The sequence below is a fragment of the Anabrus simplex genome, chromosome 1 (genome assembly GCF_040414725.1).
Source record: "Anabrus simplex isolate iqAnaSimp1 chromosome 1, ASM4041472v1, whole genome shotgun sequence".
NCBI lineage: Eukaryota > Metazoa > Arthropoda > Insecta > Orthoptera > Tettigoniidae > Anabrus > Anabrus simplex.
Genome location: NC_090265.1, coordinates 166,745,861 through 166,770,331, shown reverse-complemented (window position 1 = coordinate 166,770,331; position 24,471 = coordinate 166,745,861). Strand labels below are relative to the sequence as shown.

The 24,471-nt window shown below is 37.9% G+C and overlaps 1 protein-coding gene across 1 annotated transcript in view; it reads left to right on the top strand.

The window, feature by feature from the left end:
* Positions 1–24,471, top strand: part of LOC136858747 (carboxypeptidase B) — a 121,784-nt gene that overhangs the window by 30,933 nt on the left and 66,380 nt on the right. Inside the window, exon 4 of the mRNA XM_068225418.1 lies at positions 4,075–4,159. Within this exon, the coding sequence (XP_068081519.1) occupies positions 4,075–4,159 (85 nt within the window). The remainder of the gene's footprint in view (positions 1–4,074; positions 4,160–24,471) is intronic.

Genomic DNA, 24,471 nt, shown 5'->3' with positions numbered 1-24,471 from the left:
GGAAGAAACTTTCAATTATTAAAATCAGAAAGCAGATTAAGTAAATATTTCAAATTAATTATTAATAAAAGTGAGAATGGTCTTCAACTTACCCCTACATGGCAGGTACAGTATAAGCAGACCCCAAAACCAACAGGATTCCATGACCACGGAACATGGTAAATAAAACAAGCAGCAAGTGCACAGATACAGAGCCACGCCATACTCCAAGGCCAAGAAGGCAGCGACAAGCAAGTTTCGATCAAACATGAAACATACATAGGAAGGAATTATTTTGGTCCATTTCAGTTTTACAATTTTTTTGTTTAAAAGGTTGGTCACTTTTAGCAGCCAGCAATACTGACCCGGGCAACTTATAAGGTTGTTAGAACAACAACAACAACCACAGCGAATGCTACCACTCACTACTGCAACCTTACCAATCAGAAAACCAAACATTCAAAAGAAAAGCACAAACATCAAGAAGAAAACAAGCACAATACTTACCGAAAGGCAGTAGCATAAAATATGAAGCGTGGAAGGCAAAGCGAGAATTAAAAAGGCCAGGATCTTACATAACTTTGAGAGGTTGCCAGGTAAATATTGCTAGCTACTAAATGACACACCAGATAAATTTGAAATGAAGAAAATTTACTAAGCAAATGTAATTTGAAAATGGTATAAAATAAGAACAATAATAAAAAAAATATATAATTCTTTTTCTAAAATTTAAAAATGCAATCAAACTAGATGAGGAAAACAGTATTTTAAAATAAAGTTGAAATTAAGGAGAAATGAAGCTCACATTAACATAGGCTTCCGCCGAAATTAAGGTTTGAAAATTCATTAATAACTCATTACCTTACATACAGAAAATAATATTATTTAAAAATTGGTTGCAACCGATATGCGGGCCCGCGACATAAAATCACTTTAAAACTGAAATTTGCTACACTACTAAAATACTAAGTTACAAGACGCACACAAGGACACACGAAAAAGAAGAAAATTTAGTGGGTCCAACCGCGAATAAACATTACACAAAAGAAACGAGCTAGATGAAAACACAATAAAATAATAGTGCACAGCAATCCCAACAAAATGAAGTATATTAAAGGAAATTTACAATTAACGGTGCACTCATAAAAATAATTAAGCCACCAGCCACGATTTACATACCCAACAAGAGCTACCCGTTACCGACGCGAAGCCAAGATCCCATAATAATCATCAAAGCCACCCAAAATATTAACGTATCATCAGATTAGATAAGAAGGGGTGACATGACGTAATAAAGACAAAAGCAAGGAACCCAAACAATGGGAGAAAAGATAATAAGACAACGAAAGAAAACTCCCATTATTAAACTTAATTTCGACCAGCAAATTTCAATTTTAAGGTTTTAAGTTATTAAAATAATAATAATAATAATAATAATAATAATTATTATTATTTATCCAAGAGGTGATAGTACCAGTTTACATTAGCCTTACTTAATCAATTCACCAGCGATTTACATACTTTAGAACAGAGGGGGCCGTGGAATGCGCTACGATGCGAATATGAGGTGTCATTAATTAAGGCCCGTAACAACGCGATAATCATTACGTACAGATAACCAGCCACGAAGGCAATAGGACAAAATCAGACAGCAATTACAACCAACCAGAAAAAAAACTAAGGGAGAAAACACGCACCGAAATGAATTACCAAAAAAAAATAAAAGTAATAATAATAATAATAATAATAATCGTCATCATAATGAACATCAAAAACACAGTTGGCAATAATGGACCCCGACAAAAACGTAAGACAAAATCACTTACACAAAATATCACCCCATAGATGCATAACTAGCGATCCCGAGCTCCCTACATTACATTAAATTTTCTTTTTCCAACCGGTTCGGTTCAAACAGATATCAAATTTTGCTTACAAGGTTGCACTATACCAAAATTGTCGTTTATAATGTTGCTCATGTCCGCGATGAAATTACTCACACTGGTGCCTGAACGAATGGGATCCCTTCAATAAATTATAATTTTCAGTACTTACTTGGAGTAAAGATATCCAAACTTACAAGACACTTGAAACTTTTAATACCGATAACGGTTAACACACTGCACCAAGTTTACATGTTACATTAAGAAAATATTAAGGTTGGAGCACACTGGATAACTTAAAAAAAATAACAGGGCCTAGCTCTCACATTACTCTTTAACCGCCGGAGTCAAACTCCATTATAATAGCTTTCCCTTCTCGGCAAGCCGTCTGCTTGGGAGCTTCATACAACACAGCCATCTTGGAGAGTCGCGCAAGCAGACTACTGAGCTCACACCGAGCTAGGCGAGTAGGCAGTCCCATAATTCAATGCGTGCACCGCGAAAATGCGCAGAAGTTACAAATGATAATTCGGCGCATTACAGAGTCCAGTCAAATGCCTGACAATAATGGATAGATAACTTGAATTAAATTGGTCTGGTAACTTCCACAGTTAGGAAACAGTTCCAACAATGGCCGATAATACAGATAACGGCTGGATCAACATGTCGACATGACAGATGAATAAATAAATACACTTAGATGCTTTGATGTAATAATTCAGTTATGTCCAGTAAATACCAGTTCCCATTTTCACATTACAATTTGCTCTGTGCTTTTGTTTAGCTGCTGCGGCCCAACGACGCACCTAGTATCACATTGTCTTCTACAGCCCCGGGCGTCTCCTGGAATCTCCTCTTGTATACGCTATCAAATCCCAAGCAAAGCCAGGGAAATCACAAAGAAACTGACGCTACTCCTATGTGGAGGGCTGTATAAACGTTCCCACGGTCCTTCAGGAAATGAATATTAATGACATCGAGCACAGTTAACAGAATTTTATTCTTGTGAAAGTCGGCTCACAGACATCATTAAGCACCAGGTTTTCATACCTTACCAGGCCTTTCTCCTCCCGCGTTTCTTCACATAAGGGTGGTGGCGGGTAAACCGAATAAAAACATTCGAGTCTGTCTGTCCTTTACTTTGATCTTCTTTCTCTCTTCTGCCTCTGGCCATGCCCGTGCTTCCTTGCGCGGCCTCCCTAGCGACTCCAAGTTGGCTTTTGCGCCATCCCGGCCTTCGTGTCCCGTCAAATATTGCGTTAAATATTGGTCCTATAAATATGATACGGTTTGGTTCAATATATATCTTCATTATAGAAGTCATTACGCTTTCCAGTGTTCAGTCTGCTAGCCCCTGTTTATATACTAAAAGCCTCCACAATCCTCTCTTTGTAACTAGCTCTGTACCCTCGTTTCCGCACCTCTTAAATAATTTGAAACTGACTCTAACTGTAGCAATCTTGATCTCCATCTACTTCGCGTACCCTCCATGACCGAGTCCAATATTCCCCTTGGTAGCCTACACTCCTCCATTTGCCTCACATGACCCTACCCCCGAAGTCAGTTTATACGTACATTTTCAACATTCCAGTTCATTCCATATCCCCTCATCTCCTCATTCCGTGTACCCAAATGCCATTTTCCCCACCTTTTTACTATCAGTCATTCTAACTTATTTCATGTCTGTTACCTCGAATTTATGAATAAAATTCTCGAGGCCCAGCTTTCACTCCCGTAGAGAAAAGTTGGTCTGAAAACAGATCGGTATAAAGATAATTTCTTCCTGGAGTTGACTTCTTTTTTACAGAATACTGTTGGTCGCAGCTTGGAGCGCACTGCATTGGTTTTGCTGCACTTTGATTCAATCTCTCTTACTGTAGTACCTTCCTGGGAGAAAACACATCCTTAATACTTCATACAACCTATGTATTCCAATTTGTTATTCCCAACCTGACATTCTATTCTCTTAGGTTTCTTTCCCTGCTGACATTACTTTCGTTTGGCATGTAATCAAATTAAACATATGTTATTTTCTTGGAAATCGAATTTCAATTCATTGAAATCGATAGATACTTTCAAACATATTTTGTTTCTCTGGACAATTTTACTATAGTGGTGTAAAATGACATTTTTTAGTGTTCGAAATAAGCCAGAGGCTCCATTTTAGTTACATTTTAGTGTAAGTTAATATGTGACGATTTTTTATTCACAGGATGTTGGACGAAAGTAAGAAGAACGAGTTTCCACGTCTAAAGGAAGGATCGATTTCTTACCACAAATATATGACCCTTTCAGAGGTCAGTATAAGCTAGTCGTAATACTTCCTCCTCTTTTCCTGAATGACTTCCAATCTGTGTCCAATAACACTGTATAAACTAGACGCTACAGAGACGTGTGAATGATCTAAAGAAAGTCTAATACACAATGCCTGATGTTTACGAACATTGGCAACACCAGGAAGGAGTGACATGATCGAGTAAGCTGACACTGCGGTTCGGATCAAAACATCAAGTTTTAAGCCACACAATCTTCTTGCACTATATCGTTAAGTTTTGAGTCCATCCGGTAGATTTTCGGTGGTCTGGAGCGCGTACAGTGTTGTCTTTGGTACCATGTATCGCAATACCAAATATACCATACAAAACGTTTATGAACAGAGTATCAGAAAGCTCCGCCTCAGGTAAACATTATCAAAGCATGGTCTATGATCTCGTGGAAAGATGTTGCGTGTTATCCCGAGAGATACGGTAGCGGCACCCTTTTGTATCAGACCACGTTGCTTTAACCGTAAGAAGGAGGTATACACGAAGGCCAAACAAGTTTACTACTAGATCAAATCTGGAGCTGGCCATTACGCCACCTATTGAATAAATTCTACGATGACGACTGCTTTGTAAGGTGAACACGATGCAATACGCTCCGGCGTTAGTGATGGTGACTATAGCAGAATGGTATGAGTTCAGTGTGGAAACCACGTTAAATAATGAAATGATGATGTTATTGGCTTTACACCCCACTAACTACTTTTACTGTTTTCGAGACCCTGAGGTGCCGAAATGTAGTCCCACGGGATTTCTTTTACGTGCCAGTAAATCTACTGACACGAGGCTCACGTATTTTAGCACCTACGAATACCACCGGATTGAATAGGAAGTAAGTCAGAGGCCAGCGAGCTGAGCTCCTCAGCAGGGCAATCAAAACTTGAGAGTGTGCCAATTTACGCTTCAGGAATGAATTACAGAGAAAATATACTCTATATGGATTTGTTACTCTCAGGTAACTAATTTAAAGTAATCATATCCATTAGTACTTTAGTGGTAGGGTATCATCAGGCAAACTGAAGAGACGGAGGTCAGTGTTTTTGTTCAACTTGTATGAACTTCAGTGACAAAGGGTGTATTTCGAGGAAGGATAGACGTTACACGTTTTCTCTTGCTACTAATAATACAGTTAAAATCACAATTCAGGCAAACAACCAGAGTATTACATGCAAAATTATGAAATGCTCTTGTATATTCTTAATATCTTCATCTCACTTAAATTCCTTCTATACTAAGGCCGAAGAGAGTTGGAGTCTGACATTAGCGCCACCGGTGAGAAAAAGTTGACTAACGCTGCTTGAAAAGGTTCTGTTGCTATGACAACGATAACATCGATGCCACATTTAACGAAGCCATCGCCACGCGGGTTGTCTTGCTCAGAGTCGCTTTTGTGTTATTATTCGGAGTGGTACTGTGTTAGCTGTGTTAGTTGTTGCTTCTTTACATATTTACGTTTGTGTTTTTTGAATATTATTTTCGTTGTTAGTTTCATAATATTGTAAGTTAAGTGGCTAGTTGTACAGTTCTATTCTGTATTTAACATGTGCATTTGATGAGGTTATTTTCAGAAACTTATGTTTTTGGAGATTTTGAAACGTCATATTTATCGGCAGTGACGTGTTCTGTCTTAAATGCTGGAATTATTAGAATGGGCTTAGGAATGGGTCAAAGTTTATTGAATTGTATAAGGCCTGCATGTTTTATTAAATACCGTATTCAGCCTGTATGAAAGAGTGATATGCCACAGATGGAAGTACAGTAACTATGACAACGCAGCGTACTTCGTAGTTACTGCTTTCGTCGCTCAAATGTCAGACTCCGACTGTCGTGGGCCCAACTATAAATTTTAATTCGTTATGTCGATTCTTTTCTTCTGCAAAATCATCAGTGACGCACTCCTTAGAAATTGGGTCATTCGCAAACTGGAGAATCAGTTTTCAGGATAGTAAACTCATGATCATAAAAACCAGAACATCTTAAAAACCTAGAGATAGGAAGTTCATATTCACAGAGCATGTGCATTAGTATGTTCTGAAGAAATGATTAGCATTTGAACCATATCGGCCCTCAGGTTCAAGGTCCTCATCGATATTTCTGCGCACCACCACCGACAGGTAAAATGTGCCTGCGGCTCTCGTTGCCGCCATAATCCGAAGGTAATGGATCAGTGTGACTTGAGGAGACGTGCAAGATGCCTCGCAGACGTTTGCGAGAACCGTAACGTCAAATGAGTTAGTTTTAAAGAGGGCGCATTATTGGCATGAGAGAAGGTGATGCATCCATCCGGCAAATTGATACTCGTGTGGGATGAAGTGTGTCGGCAGTGCAACGGGTGAATACAGAATGATTCACAGAAGGCCGTAGAACACGACGAGATGGGTCTGGTCGCACCACCCAGACCACCTCACGATAAGATTGACACCTCATCCGAATGGCATTGCAGGACAGATCTGCGTCCTCCTCGGCTCTGGCGCAACAGTGGAACAGTGGAACAGTGTAACACATCGTACACTATCAGGAGTGACAGTCCGTCGCCGTTTATAACGGTCTGGGTTACCGGCGAGTCGCCCACTTCTCCGCCTACCTTTGACTAATGTGCATAAACGTGCTAGACTGCAATGGTGTATGGAATGACGTCACTAGGGATAGGAATGGTAGCAGAAAGGGTTTTCGGACGAATCCAGGTTCTGTTTGTTTGAAAATGATGACCGCATTTTGGTTTGCCACACATAGGGGGAAAGTCATCATATTGACTGAATTCGCGCAAGACATACAGCGCCAACTCAAGGCCTTATGGTGTGGGGTGATATTGGGTACAACCATAAATCACAGTTGGCGCGTGTCGAGGGCACTGTGACTAGTGTGAACTACGTGGATGACATCCCGCGACCCGTAGCCATACCCTTTCTGCACGACACACCAGACACCATATATCAGCAGGACAATGCGCGACCACATGTCGCTGCACGAACATGTGCCTTCTTGTTATCAGAGGATGTCAGACTGTTGCCCTGGCCCGCCCGATCACCGGACTTGTCGCCAATCGAAAATGTGTGAGATATGGTAAAACGACGGGTGCGGCGCTGTGACCCAATGCCAACCACCAAAGATGAATTGTGGAACCATGTGAATGCTGTATGGACGGCTATACCCCAGAACGCCATTCACGCCTTATACCTGTCGATGCCATCACGTATGGAGCAAGTTATCAGTGCCCATGGAGGAAGCAGTACCTACTAGGCAACAGGACACATGCTGAACCTAGGTGACAGAAATGCTAATCGTTTCCACAGAGCACACTAATGAACATGTCCTGTGAATATGAACTTCCTATCTCTAGTCTTTCAAAGTGTTATGTTTTTCATGAACATGAGTGCACTTCATTAGTGTTAAAATTTCTCCGAAAATATCTTTACTCCTTTCACAACACTCATGTTGTGTCCACTAGACTCAGTTACCACAACGGAGATTAAAATAAGGTGTAGGAACTCTTACGGTGTGCAGAAATTGATTAAGGATCTTTGCAAGAAATGGATTTTAGAAGTGCATGTGGTGGCGTAAGCTTTTTAGAATCAGAATAAAAATAATTTATTTAATCTTTACCTGATCACTCTCAAAGAGAGGGCATATTTTTATCAATTTCCTCAGCTAAATCTGAGGTAAGGCAGCCGCCAAAAGGAACACAAATATAACAGTAGAGTTTGTTTCTTTCGATGCTTTTCGTCAAGCAATTACACTTTTAATACCTTTGAGGTCTAAATTTCCTTACTGTTTTACCATCTTGATGACTTAAAATTGCCTTAGAAATAGGTTTCTTTTGTTTTTCAGTTCACATTTCTCATCACATATTGATTTGAAAAATACCCTGAATTAGTAGGCTGTCACTAAGTTCAGGTGTGCTTAAGTCGTACGTTTCCAAGTCTGAATAATGTACCTTACTTAACGTCCTCTCCTTTCGCCTAGTTGGTCAATTGGTAGAGCGGTGGTCTCTCCGGAAGATGGGTCTAACAAATATCTGAAATTGAAGTAGGACGGGGTACTAACAAATAATATACGTGAATGAGAATACAGATATGATGGATGAAAAAGTTCAATCCATGAAAACATAAAATGCAGATTCAATCCTCACCCCCCAGCCAAATATCAAAACATTCAATAAAACAAAAACACAACATTTTTCTAACAAAATATACCTGAAAGCTGAGGGTCTCTGCCCGAATCATGTGGAAGTCTTTATCATTCTTGGGACCGTGAGTAATTAACATGGTGTGAGTTTATTGAACAAACAATTCTGAACACTGTAGACATAGATGTCTTCATTTAAAACGTTGAACTACAAGGGATGAGGAATATAAGATTCGCACATTATTTCCACTAATATGACTCCCAATGGTTAGGGAAACAATAACATAAAACACACACACTGGCTTCAGACCACTATAATACCCCCAAAATAATCACTGAAGCTAAATGCGAACCCGCTCTCATAACCAAGAATAAGTACATCTTCACATCCCATAAAAAGCCTAGGAGTTCTCCCCTTGCACAAATGATAACAAACGACAAATAACAACGCAAGACACATGGGCAATATAATTTGACAAATACAAATACCTGAAATAAAAACATAAATAAACACTTGTCTTATCGAGGTAAAATACATGCTTGTCTTCCAAGTCGGCTGCTTTCCTGATGTACATTAACCTGCTGCCGTGAGAAGCGGTCAACAAGGTCGTCTATCCTTTTACGTCCAAAACAAGACATTCCCTTTCTCTGCAGAACCTTATTTACTCGGGGAAGGTCGCCGAATTGCTGTAACGTAACACGTGGTTTAAATAGGTACTCTCCCAGCCTGTCACTCGGGGACACACCCCTCAGCTGGCTATTTTCTTACCTCCGCGCTCGGGAGGAACATCTCAACAATACGAGCGGCTATGGCTCTCATATATCACGTAACAAAATCTCACTTTGGTCTGGTACAATTTCTCCCCATACTCGTAATTCAACATCGGATGGGCCGATCTGCAACATCTTCGCTTCGGGATATCCAGAACTATTACTCAATAAATCACGTTTCTTATCTTTCAAACCCTAGTTCGATTCATGTGCTTTGCCATGCTTACCTGCCGAGATTTTCCCAGAAGAACCTTTCTAACTCAACGGTGGGCACTTTACGTTCACTCCTTACAATGCACCACTGAAAATGTATATGTCATACGACCTCCACTACTATTTCTTAGCTTGTTTATATCTCACAGCACTAATATCCCAGTTCGGTACCGTGTCAGTCACTACTGATCTTACTTTCAGGATAGCCATATCACTTCACACACTCTCTCAAATAAAACAGACAGGAATAACTTTATCCGACAAGACCTCAAACTCACCGAAGGTACCCTAGTGTACCAACATCTAATACAAAATTAGTAACCTTGAACTAATGCGTGTGTGGCCCTAGACCTCCTAACATATTTACACTTATACAAAGACTTGACTGAAGGCATGATTAAATGAATATTTACAAAAATACGAATCTTGATTTGTCCTAATCCATACTGAAAATTTGTTCAGACTTAAGTGTTCGTGTGACGTTCACTCATCCATCCAAGGGCGCACTGCGTGACTACCATACGATTGCGCTACTGACGTCCATAGCTGCAGGTCCCCGGTTCAGCTCAGTGCGTTGGTCCATGATTGGTGCCATCTGCTTGATTAACACGTTCTGTAGGAAGCTCTATTATCGTGGGAAAATCAATTTGCGCAGGAACATCTATTCGTTGGACGTTCAACTTACTGCCTACTGCAATTAACGCAGATTACTACTTTAATGGATATGGCTTCCGACTATCAACTTGCGGTTCTCATACTACAGCTTATGAGTGGGTAACGTTTTTATCAGTCTCTGCTAACTGAAGCTCAGTCAATCCCTACCAGCACCTAGTTGACACTCTTACACCTGATCACGAGTTACTGTAGCCTTCAGTTCCCTGATCAATTCCGTTCACTCACTTATTATTGATTAATTGATCAAAATAGTCTACCTAACATTATTACATTCACATGCCTCATAGTTTCAAGCAAGACGAGCTTAATAAATTCTCTCTCTATTGTCTACGGGCACTTATCCTATACTCTCTTTGCTCAGGTGCTAGGTTCCAACGATACGAACAGTAACCCGTCATTTTTCAACAGCACCTATCTCAAAGTTCCCAGAGGAGACGCAACGCAAGGGAGATCCCCAACAAACATTGCCTTCTCCTTTGTGTCAAGTAAGCTTCAGTTCCCAGGCTCCACAAAAATTTGAATATTGATTTGTCAGAGCATCAGTAAGTTACGAGATGTTTTCAGCCGTGGATATTACATAACAATATTTCTCTGTTTTACACTCGCAAACTACAGTTAACTGGCGTAATTTGCACACCCGAACAATCATAAGATCTCCCGCTTTTCTACTGGCTGGATTGAGTTAGGTAATTCCCCTAACTTCTGTCTCTGCCACAAGCCTCGTTTCTCTCTCATACAAAACCACACCCGTGCGCGTCGTCGGTGGCCAACTATACTGCTACCCTGAGCATTCGGGGGCTATTCCAGTTTTCATGCCTCGGTGTCGGTAAATAATATTAATTCAGCGTTGGCCCTATTACATAATACAATATGGTTCAATAATACAACTGTAAGAAAACCTAAAACAAATCACAACAACCCGCACCGTACAAATGAAGAGCTAGCGAGAGATGCAAGAGGCTACATATGAGTGGAATATTAAACTCGAGGTCAGCGAGATTGCGAGATGCAGTTGAAGAAACGTCTCAAGCATTGGTTATTTAATGGTTACTTGTACGTAAGCCTGCCATCGACAGTAAAAATAACTACCTATAAAGTAAGTGGAAATTCTAGATGGACTATTAATAAATCTTATGTATAAATGTTACACTTTACTGGTTTTATGTCGCATTTGAATGGAATCAAAACAGGTATTATACTATTTTCTTACAAACCATATTGAGTGCAGTTGCAGCTTGGTGTTGTACTTTGAAGTCTATGGACCTGAGTACTTTTGTAAAAGCTACGTAATACTGTCCAAAACAGTGGAGTGGCGAGATTCTATCCCATCTTTAAAGTTTGTCTTAGTGGCTTATTCATTGTGACAGAGAAGGCTAAATTTAGAGGAAATTGAATCCATTTATGAATGAATGGTATTCCAGCATTCATAGGTGCCAAATCTATTCTTACCGGGCGAGTTGGCCGTGCGGTTAGGAGCGCGCGGCTGTGAGCTTGCATCCAGGAGATAGTTGGTTCGAATCCCACTGTCGGCAGCCCTCAAGATGGTTTTCCGTGTTTCCCCATTTTCGCACCATGCAAATGCTGGGGATGTACCTTAATTAAGGTCACGGTCACTCTCTTCCAACTCCTAGGCTTTTCCTATCCCATCGTCGCGATAAGAACTATCTGTGTCGGTGCGACGTAAAGCCACTAGCAAAAAAACTCTATTCTTGGATTAAAACTCTTTCTTCCTGAAGCTAAGCCCATCTGAACTTCTGCATGAACTTTATTTTTGTCTAGCTTCCATAGATTCAATCTCGTTCCATTGCACAAAACAGTTTTATTAACTTCATTAATATCATCGCACACTATTGAGTCAATGGTAATGCACGTTATTTGGTCATATTTCAAGCTATTCTTAACCTATTTGTTGTTGGTGTTAACTTGTTTGTTTCTTGGGCAAAAAATTTCTACTTTAGAAAACATTGTTCTCTCACTTGGATGAAAATAAGAACCAAGCGAATCTCGTTAGAATATATTTTGAAGTCCAGTGTTGTTGAATCTCAATAGTCCCATTTGGCATAGTTCTCCGTATGTGCAACAAAATGTCAACCTCACCTCGTTGAATGTAAGGCATTTTATTGACGTGGAACCAAGCATATGAAATTCCATCTCAGCTGAAACGTGTCTCTACAATAGAAACACCTTCATTGAAGGATCCATGATCAACATTTGTTAAGATGTCGTTCCTCAAACTTGTATGTCCAACACATACAGGAAGCGAGATGAATCTTCCTAGCGAGTTTTTACGACTGGAGGTCCTTCGTGGCGTCAGCCTCATCAGAGGATTTAATGAGATACAGTAAAATGAATGGCGTGATATATGATAGTTGGAAGAGACAGGGTGAAATCCCGGCCGACACATAGCCTACTTCTGTCTAATAGTACCAAGGGTTCTGTTCGTCTCTATCCGAAAGACGAATTACCATCAACCGCGTACATTACGTTCTGATACTGTGGTTAGCCGGTTCGAGTTCTGTGGGTCGAAAGACTTTTTACCATTACAATGTTGGCCAGTGGGGTAGAAGACGTGTTAGTATACAGTTTCTAATCAATATATTGCTTGGTAAAAGCTTGGATTAAATTTCAAACCTTTTCGCAGTGTTCATATCAAATGAGGGCATGCTATGCTCCTATGTGTTCTTTACAAGATAAATGTGTTTCTATCAGCGAAGATCTATTGGTTGCAAGAACAATGCAATGACGACGATCATACTTGTACTATTTAGTAAGTAATTCTATCTTTCCGTGAACTGAATGAATCATTCATTCCCTTCTGAGTCATAAAAACACACCATCTCCACGGTTAGCACAGCGATGATCGTTTAGGCGTGTAGGCTAAGTGAAGGGACACCATGGTTAGCCGGTTTGAGTCCCGCTGATCGACGACTTTAACGACTATCGCCACCAGAATGTTGTGGCTTTTTATGGAAATAATGTTTTATACCCCAGATGAAAAAAAAATCGTTCAGTTTATTTAAAGGTAGCACTTTTCCCTAAACAGCTCAAGTATGATGGTCATCATTGTATTGTTCTTGTAACCCATACCTGGTACTGTACCGGTTCTAGTCTTTGGAATGTTCCCTTTTCCTGTATATACACTACTAGCAAGATACCCGTGCTTCGCTACGGTATTATACTGAAATTTATAATTCAATGCTTATTGTTTTAGATATATAATCCGCCGAAATTCGCGATCTGACTCGTTTTCTGCGAGAATCCTCCAAAATTCCTGATCTGACTCGTTTTCTATTATTTTACAGCACGTTTCCTCCCATTTTTCAATATTCCTTTCCAACCCGGGCTAGGCTCAGGTATTCCTCCTGGTCAGTTGGGTCCGTAAATCTTTGCCATCTTTTCCGTTAATCATTTTTAATATGGATAAAATCCTTCAGGAGATCCGGCGTGGTGTCATATTGGGTGATTTGGCGGCACTGAACCCGCGGCCGGACTGCATTCTTAGTCATTACCCGTCCAGGAGCCGTTGCCAGCGCGGTCCGCACATTTGACGACGGTCCGGAACATTATTATTATTATTATTATTATTAATTATTATTATTATTATTATTATTATTATTATTATTATTATTATTATTATTATTATTATTATTATTATTATTATTATCATCATTATTATTATTATTATTATTATGTGTTGCTGGAATGGCTGATGACAGGGAAAACCGGAGTATCCGGAGAAAAACCTATCCCGCCTCCGTTTTGTCCAGCACGAATGTCACATGGAGTGACCGGAATTTGAACCACGGAACCCAGCTTTGAGAGGCCGGAGCGGTGCCGCCTGAGCAACGGAGGATCCTTATAAGTACATCAATAACAGTAAAATCAATTGGTCTGACCTCCTTCTATACCCCACCGCCGTTAAGTTTATTTACCGCCACCCCCTCCCCCCAAAAAAAAAATTAAAAGAAGGCTTGTTTCTTTATGTTTAAGGGAGATTCCAAACACCAATGTTCACGTCTATTACCTTCCGTTTTGAGATATAAGTATCCCCATAAAAGTAATTTACTTTTTTCACTTCATTTCACACTACTCCTCCCCCCCCCCCCAGTGAACTTTCCCGAAAAAATACTTGTTTCTTTAATAGTAAAGGATCTTCTAAATACCAATTATCACGACTCTAACTTCTTCAGTTTTTGATTTATGTGTCTTCATGAAAGGAATTCAACTCCTTTACACTCCCGCCCTCCAAGATGGTTTCCCGCCCAAAACGCGTTTTTCTTTGTTTTTAAAGGAGATCCAAATACGAATTTTCACATCTGTAATAACTTTAGTTTTTATTAGATGTATGTATTCATACAATTAAGCCAATTAATTTTTCAATTCTTTCACACCCCCCCCCCCCGCTTCATTGGATTTTTAGAGAATACGTGTATTTTTACTTTTAAAGCAGATTGAAAATATCAAATTTCACGTCTGTAAAATCTGAATTTTTGATATATCAGTACCATAATTAAAAGAATTCAACACCATTTTCAGTCACTTTTACCCCCCCCCTCCACCCAGGTGATATTTCCGAAAACTAAAAATACACGTTTCTTTATGTTTAATAGAGATAAAAAATACCATTTTTCACTTCTGTAACATGTTAAGTTTTTTAGATATACTGTAAAAATTCTCATTTCAAAATTTCACCCCTTTTGAGTTCACCTTAAGTGGAGTTTCCAAAAACAAATCACCTATGTTTCTTTACATTTATAGGAGATTCCAAACACCCACTTTTTACGTCTGTAACATTTTACGATTCCAAGATATTCTGTAGATATAGTCTTTCAAAAAACTCACCCCAATTTGTCACGCTTGTTTAACCGCCATTAATTGGATTTTCCAAAAACTAAAAAATACGTGTTTCTTTATTTTTAAAGGAGATCCCATATACAAATTTTCAGTTCTGTAATATCTTTCGTTTCTGAGATATATGTATCCTCATTAAAGGCATTCAACCCATTTTTCCCCCTTTTACACCCCTCCTATTGGGATTTACAGGAAACAAAAAAAATATGTGTTCCTTTATTTTTAGAGGAGATTCTAACTACCAATTTTTACATCTGTAAATTTTAAAGTTTTAAGATGTAGACACACTCATTTTAAAAAATTCACCCCCCGTTTTCACCCCCAATATTTGGATTTTGCAAAAACGAAAATATACGTGTTTCTTTACTTTTAAAATAGATCCCAAATACCAATTTTCAGGTCTGTAATATCTTCAGGTTCTGAAATATAAGTAGCCTCATTAAAGGCATTCAACCCATTATTCACCCTTTTACACCCTTCCTATTGGGTATTTCCGAAAACAAAAGAATACGTGTTCCTTTATTTCTAAGGGGGTTTCTAATTCCAATTTTTACATCTATAAACTTTAACAGTTTTGAGATATAGATACACTCATTTTAAAAAATCACCCCCTTTTCACCCTCCCCCATTAATTAGATTTACCAAAAACAAAAAATACGTCTTTCTTTGTTTTTAAAGGAGATCCCAAACACCAATTTTCAGGTCTGTAATATCTTCAGGTTCTGAAATATAAGTAGACTCATTAAAGGCATTCGACCACTTTTTCAATCTTTTCCACCCTTCCTATTGGGATTTTCCGAAAACAAAAAATACATGTTTCTTTATTTTTAAAGGAGATTCTAAATACCAATTTTCACATCTATAACCTTTAAAAGTTTTGAGATATAGATACACTCATTTTAAAATATTACCCCCTTTTCACCCCCCCTTACTTGGATTTTCCAGAAACCAAAATATACGTGTGTCGTTATTTAAAAAAAAGAGATCTCAAACACCAATTTTCAGGTTTGTAATATCTTCAGTTTCTGAAATATAAGTAGACTCATTATAGGCATTCGACCCCTTTTTCAACCTTTTCCACCCCTCCTATTGTGATTTTCCGAAAACAAAAAATACGTGTTTCTTTATTTTTAATGAAGATTCTAAGTACCAATTTTTACATCTGCAAACTTTAAAAGTTTGGAGATACAGATTCACTCATTTTAAAAATTCACCCCCTTTTCACCCTCCCATTAATTGGATTTTCCAAAAACAAAAAAATACGTGTTTGTTTATTTTTAAAAGAGATCAAAAGTACCAATTTTCAGGTCTGTAATATCTTCAGTTTCTGAGATATAAGTACTGGTATCCTGATTAAAGGCATTCAACCCATTTTCCCCCATTTTTCACCCTTTATCACCCCTCCTATTGGGATTTTCTGAAAACAAAAATATACGTGTTTCCTTATTTTTAAAGAAGATTGTAAATACCAATTTTTACATCTGTAAACTTTTAAAGTTTTGATAGATACACTCATTTTAAAATTTAACCCCCCTTTTCACCCCCTTAGAGAAGGAATATCCAAAAATCCTCTCTTAGCGAGCACCTACATCTTTATATGAACATATCCCCAAAATTTCATTTCTTTACGTCCAGTAGTTTTGGTTCTGCGATGATGAATCTCTCAGTCAGTCAGTCAGTCAGTCAGTCAGTCAGTCAGTCAGTCAGTCAGTCAGTCAGTCAGTCAGTCAGGACAAGTTATTTTATATATATAGACTAGCAAGATACCCGTGCTTCGCTACGGTATTATACTGAAATTTACAATTTAATGCTTATTGTTTTAGATATATAATCCGCCGAAATTCGCGATCTGACTCGTTTTCGGCGAGAATCCACCAAAATTCCCGATCTGACTCGTTTTCTATTAGATTACGGCATGTTTCCTCCCATTTTTCAATCTTCCTTTCCAGCAATCGATTTCGTACTTCCCGGGCTAGGCTCAGGTATTCCTCCCGGTCAGTTGGGTCCCTAAATCTTTGCCATATTTTCCTATAATCATTTTTAATATGGATAAAATCCTTCAGGAGAACCGGCGTGGTGTCATATTGGGTGCCTTGGCGGCACTGAACCCGCGGCCGGACTGCATTCTTAGTCATTACCAGTCCAGGAGCCGTTTCCAGCGCAGTCCGCACAACTGACGACAGTCCGGAGCATTATTATTATTATTAATATTATTATTATTGTTACTATTATGTGTTGCTGTAATGGCTGATGACAGGGAAAACCGGAGTATCCGGAGAAAAACCTGTCCCGCCTCCGTTTTGTCCAGCACGAATGACACATGTAGTGACCGGGATTTGAACCACGGAACCCAGCTGTGAGAGGCCGGCGCGCTGCCGCCTGAGCAACGGAGGATCCTTATAAGTACATTAAGAACAGTAAAATCAATTGGTCTCACCTCCTTCTACACCCCACCACCGTTAAGTTTATTTACCGCCACCCACCCCCCCCCCCCCACAAAAAAATTAAAAGAAGGCTTGTTTCTTTATATTTAAAGGAGATTCCAAACAGCAATATTCACGTCTATTACCTTCAGTTTTGAGATATAAGTATCCCCATAAGAATCATTTATTTTTTCACTTCATTTCACACAACTCCCCCCCCCCCCTCACTAAGTGAATATTACCACAAAAATTACTTGTGTCTTTAATAGTAAAGGATCTTCTAAATACCAATTACCACGACTCTAACTTCTTCAGTTTTTTATTTATGTGTCCTTATGAAAGGAATTCAACTCCTTTACACTCCCCCCTCCAAGATGGTTTCCTCCCAAAAACGCGTTTTTCTTTGTTTTTAAAGGAGATCCAAATACGAATTTTCACGTCTGTAACAGCTTTAGTTTTTATTAGATGTATGTATTCTCATACAATAAAGTCAACTAAATTTTCAATTATTTCACACCCCCCCCCCCACTTCATTGGATTTTCCGAAAATACGTGTTCCTTTACTTTTAAAGCAGATTGCAAATATCAAATTTCACGTCTGTAACATCTTCATTTTTGAGATATCAGTAGCTTAATTAAAAGAATTCAACACCATTTTCAGTCACATTTACCCCCCTCCACCCAAGTGGCATTTCCGAAAACTAAAAATACACGTTTCTTTATGTTTCATAGAGATAAAAAATACCATTTTTAACTTCTGTAACATGCTAAGTTTTTTAGATATACTGTAAAAATTCTCATTTTAAAATTTCTTCCCTTTTGAGTTCCTCTTAAGTGGAGTTTCCAAAAACAAATCACCTATGTTTCTTTACATTTACAGGAGATTCCAAACACCCACTTTTTACGTCTGTAACATTTTACATTTCCAAGATATTCTGTAGATACAGTCTTTCAAAAAATTCACCCCAATTTGTCACTCCTGTTTAGCCGCCATTAATTGGATTTTCCAAAAATAAAAATACGTGTTTCTTTATTTATAAAGGAGATCCCATATACAAATTTTCAGTTCTGTAACATCTTTCGTTTCTGAGATATATGTATCCTCATTAAAGGCATTCGACCCATTTTCACCCTTTTACACCCCACCTATTGCGATTTAGAGCAAACCAAAAAATACGTGTTCCTTTATTTTTAGAGGAGATTCTAACTACCAATTTTTATATCTGTAAATTTTAAAGTTCTAAGATATAGACACACTCATTTTAAAAAATTCACCCCCCCTTTTCACCCTCTAATATATGGAATTTTCAAAAACGAAAAAATACGTGTTTCTTTACTTTTAAAGTAGATCCCAAATACCAATTTTCAGGTCTGTAATATCTTCAGGTTCTGAAATATAAGTAGCCTCATTTAAGGCATTAAACCCATTATTCACCCTTTTACACCCTACCTTTTGGGATTTTCCGAATACAAAAGAATACGTGTTTCTTTATTTTTAAAAGAGATTCTAAATACCAATTTTTACATCTATAAACTTTAAAAGTTTCGAGATATAGATACACTCATTTTAAAAAACACCCCCTTTTCACCCCCCCATTAATTGGATTTTCCAAAAACAAAAAATACGTGTTTCTTTATTTTAAAGGAGATCCCAAACACCAATTTTCAGGTCGGTAATATCTTCAGGTTCTGAAATATAAGTAGACTCATGAAAGGCATTGGACGACTTTTTCAAACTTTTTCACCCTTCCTATTAGGATTTTCCGAAAACAAAATATACATGTTTCTTTATTTTTAAAGGAGATTCTAAATACCAATTTTCACATCTATAACCTTTAAAAGTTTTGAGATATAGATACACTCATTTTAAAATATTACCCCCTTTTTACCCCCCCTTAATTGGATTTTCCAGAAACAAAAAAATACATGTTTCTTTATTTTAAAAGGAGATCCCAAACACCAATTTTCAGGTCTTTAATATCTTCAGTTTCTGGGATATAAGTAACCTCATTAAAGGCATTTAACCCTTTTTTTCACCCCTTTTCACTCCTCCTATTGCGATTTTTCGAAAACGAAAAAATACGTGTTTCTTTTTTTTTAATGAAGATTCTAAATGCCAATTTTTACATCTCTAAACTTTAAAACGTTTGAGATATAGATGCACTCATTTTAAAAATTCACCCCCCCCCTTTCACCCTCGCATTAATTGGATTTTCCAAAAACAAAAAGATATATGTTTCTTTATTTTTCACAGCGATCAAAAGTACCAATTTTGAGGTCTGTAATATCTTCAGTTTCTGAGATATAAGTGGCGTATCCGGATTAAAGGCATTCAACCCCTTGTTCACCCTTTTTCACCCCTCCTATTGGGACTGTCTGAAAACAAAAAAATACGTGTTTCCTTATTTTTAATGAAGATTCTAAATACCAATTTTCACATCTGTAAACTTTTAAAGTTTTGAGATATAGACACACTCATTTTAAAATTTCATCCCCCTTTTCACCCCCTTAGCGACGGAATATCCAAAAATCCTCTCTTAGCGAGCACCTACGTCTTAATATGAATCTATGCCCAAAATTGCATTTCTTTATGTCCAGTAGTTTTCGCTCGGCGATGATGAATCAGTCAGTCAGTCAGTCAGTCAGTCAGTCAGGACAAGCTACTTTATATATATAGACTAGCAAGATACCCGTGCTTCGCTACGGTATTATACTGAAATGTATAATTGAATGAATTGAAATTCGCGATCTGACTCGTTTTCTATTATTTTACGGCACGTTTCCTCCCATTTTTCAATCTTCCTTTCCAGCAATCAACTTCGTACTTCCCGGGCTAGGCTCAGGTATTTCTCCCGGTCAGTTGGGTCCGTAAATCTTTGCCATCTTTTCCTATAATCATTTTTAATATGGATAAAATCCTTCAGGAGATCCGGCGTGGTGTCATATTGGGTGCCTTGGCGGCACTGAACCCGCGGCCGGACTGCATTCTTAGTCATTACCCGTCCAGGAGCCGTTTCTAGCGCGGTCCGCACATTTGACGACGGTCTGGAACATTATTATTATTATTATTATTATTATTATTATTATTATTATTATGTATTGCTGAAATGGCTGATGACAGGGAAAACCGGAGTATCCGGAGAAAAACCTGCCCTGCCTCCCTTTTGTCCAGCACGAATGTCACATGGAGTGACCAGGATTTGAACCACGGAGCCCAACTGTGAGAGGCCGGCGTGCTGCCGCCTGAGCAACGGAGGATCCTTATAAGTACATTAATAACAGTAAAATCAATTGGTCTCACCTCCTTCTACACCCCACCGCCGTTAAGTTTATTTACCGCCAACCCCCCCCCCCCAAAAAAAAGAAATTAAAAGAAGGCTTGTTTCTTTATGTTTAAGGGAGATTCCAAACACCAATGTTCACGTCTATTACCTTCAGCTTTGAGATATAAGTATCCCCATAAAAATAATTTACTTTTATCACTTCATTTCACACTACTACCCCCCCCCAAGTGAATTTTCCCGCAAAAATACTTGTTTCTTTAATAGTACAGGATCTCCTAAATACCAATTATCACGACTCTAACTTCTTCAGTTTTTTATTTTGGTGTCCTCATGAAAGGAATTCAACTCCTTTACACTCCCACCCTCCAAGATGGTTTCCCCCCAAAACGCGTTTTTCTTTGTTTTTAAAGGAGATCCAAATACGAATTTTCACGTCTGTAACAACTTTAGTTTTTATTAGATGTTTGTATTCTCATACGATTAAGTCAATTAATTTTTCAATTCTTTCACCCCCCCCCCCACTTCATTGTATTTTCTGAGAATACGTGTTTCTTTACTTTTAAAGCAGATTGCAAATATCAAATTTCACGTCTGTAACATCTTCATTTTTGAGATATCAGTAGCCTAATTAAAATAATTCAACACCATTTTCAGTCACTTTTACCCCCCTCCACCCAAGTGGTATTTCCGAAAACTAAAAATACACGTTTCTTTATGTTTAATAGAGATAAAAAATACCATTTTTCACTTCTGTAACATGTTAAGTTTTTTAGATATACTGTAAAATTTCTCATTTTAAAATTTCACCCCTTTTGAGTTCCCCTTATGTGGAGTTTCCAAAAACAAATCACCTATGTTTCTTTACATTTACAGGAGATTCCAAACACCCACTTTTTACGTCTGTAACATTTTACGTTTCCAAGATATTCTGTAGATATATTCTTTCAAAAAATTCACCCCAATTTGTCACTCCTGTTTAACCGCCATTAATTGGATTTTCCAAAAACTAAAAAAATACGTGTTTCTTTATTTTTAAAGAGATCCCATATACAAATTTTCAGTTCTGTAATATCTTTCGTTTCTGATATATATGTATCCTTTTTAAAGGCATTCAACCCATTTTCACCATTTACCCCTCCTATTTGGATTTACAGGAAACAAAAAAATACGTGTTCCTTTATTTTAGAGGAGATTCTAACTACCAATTTTTACATCTGTAAATTTTAAAGTTATAAGATGTAGACACACTCATTTAAAAAATTTCACCCCCCTTTTCACCCCCCAATATTAGGATTTTCCAAAAACGAAAAAATACGTGTTTCTTTATTTTTAAAGTAGAACCCAAATACCAATTTTCAGGTCTGTAATATCTTCAGGTTCTGAAATATAAGTAGACTCATGAAAGGCGTTCGACCCCTTTTTCAACCTTTTTCACCCTTCCTATTAGGATTTTCCGAAAACAAAATATACGTGTTTCTTTATTTTTAAAGGAGATTCTAAATACCAATTTTCACATCTATAACCTTTAACAGTTATGAGATATAGATACACACATTTTAAAATATTACCCCCTTTTCACCCCCCTTAATTGGATTTTCCAGAAACAAAAAAATACGTGTTTCTTTATTTTTAAAGGAGATCCCAAACACCAATTTTCAGGTCTGTAATATCTTCAGTTTCTGAGATATAAGTAGCCTCATTAAAGGCATTCAACAGCTTTTCACCCCTTTTCACTCCCCCTATTGCGATTTTCCGAAAACAAAAAAATACGTATTTCTTTATTTTTAATGAAGATTCTAAATACCAATTTTTACATCTGCACACTTTAAAAGTTTGGAGATATAGATTCACTCATTTTAAAAATTCACCCCCTTTTCACCCTCCGATTAATTGGATTTTCCAAAAACAAAAATATACGTGTTTCTTTATTTTTTAAAGAGATCAAATGTACCAATTTTCAGGTCTGTAATATCTTCAGTTTCTGAGATATAAGTACCGGTATCCTGATTAAACGCATTCAACCCATTTTTCCCCATTTTCACCCTTTTTCACCCCTCCTGTTGGGATTTTCTGAAAACAAAAAAATACGTGTTACCTTATTTTTAAAGAAGATTCTAAATACCAATTTTTACATCTGTACACTTTTAAAGTTTTGAGATATAGGTACACTCATTTTAAAATTTCACCCCCCCTTTTCACCCCCTTAATGACGGAATATTCAAAAATCCTCTCTTAGCGTGCACCTATATCTTAATATGAATGTATCCACAAAATTTCATTCCTTTATGTCCAGTAGTTTTGGCTCGGCGATGATGAATCAGTCAGTCAGTCAGTCAGTCAGTCAGTCAGGACAAGTTATTTTATATATATAGATTTGTGGAAGGTAACAGAAGTCACAATCTACGTAGTTCAACCTCATGTACCTACATTATCATGCCGATGAGGTAATAACTTAGCTGAAAGAAACTTTTTTAAAGTACGAAAGTCGTGACGGTGAGAAGTTCGTTGTATTTTTCTTGTAAAGTAGACATAACAATCTACAACTGGTACCAATTCCAGCTTTTGAAATCTTCCCGTTTTCTCAATTTCGCTGAGAATAACAGACAAAATTAGGCATTTTATATAGCCTATATAGATTTTCCTCGAATTGCTTTCGCTCTTGCGCATGTGCCTGTTACCATTTTACCGTGAGATGCGAAAATGCTGCTGCGCTGTTGCCAAAATGTCTCACCAACAACCGACCAGCATACAGTAGTGTGGTGGCCACGACCGACTAGATGCACACTACTGCACATGGTAGCAGTATACTTGAAAAGGGAACAGTTAAAGTAATCAAGTATAATACTGTTACCATGACTTTTCCCTTTCAGGTAGTTTATAAAATTACCGGGCGAGTTGGCCGTGCGGTTAGAGGCGCGCGGCAGTGAGCTTGCATCCAGGAGATAGTGGGTTCGAATCCCACCGTCGGCAGCCCTGAAGATGGTTTTCTGTGGTTTCCCATTTTCACATCAGGCATATGCTAGGGCTGTATCTTCATTAAGGCCACGGCCGCTTCCTTCCAACTCCTAGGCTTTTCCTGTCCTATCATCGTCATAATACGCATCTGTGTCGGTAAGACGTAAAGCCATTAGCAAAAACGAAAAAAAAAGTTTATAAAATTACTCAAAATGAGGTTCAGCAGACTGAAGAATTAACTGAGTTGAATCTGAAAAGAGATGGCTACAGATATTGCAAATTGTAAAGAATAATCAAGTCATTCACCGCAATCGCCAGTTAGGTTGTTATTATGACGAATGTACAAGACTTCCATGTCCGCAATGCTGGATGTTGATGGAATTTGGAATCCAAACCTAAGTTTGTGAATATCTTCATATTGTAACTAGTTGGGTAAAAATGTATCTGGCAGAAAATAATAAAAAATGAGACGGTAAATATATGTTTCAGATACTATAACCAGTACTTCCAGACATATGTGAATGTCTGTGAATGTTTTATAATTCTAAATTTCTCCGTTATATCTGTAAGATCAAAATGCATAAAACTTTAAACATCGGAAATAAAATCTTCCATCAAGTGCAGTTTTCGGTCCAATTGAAATTAACGAAGAAATGTTGACAATTAATGCTTTTATCCCCGAAATATTGCTACGCCACTATGCACGAATACAATAGTACATAGTGTAGTACACTCTTCGAATATTCCAGATATTAAATACTGAGTTTCAAGAAATTCTGACGAGCCACTTTTCCTTGATATTTTGGCAAACACACAGACGAAAATTGATCTGTCCCTACTACGTATTTTTGACTTTTGTTTACCGCATTCGAGGCTATACGAAGAATGATCTCAAATTTTGAAGTGTGCAGACAACATTATAATTTTATTTATGTACATTGGCGGATAAAATATCCAAACACCAAGAAGGGGTTGAGCTAGATTAACGAGC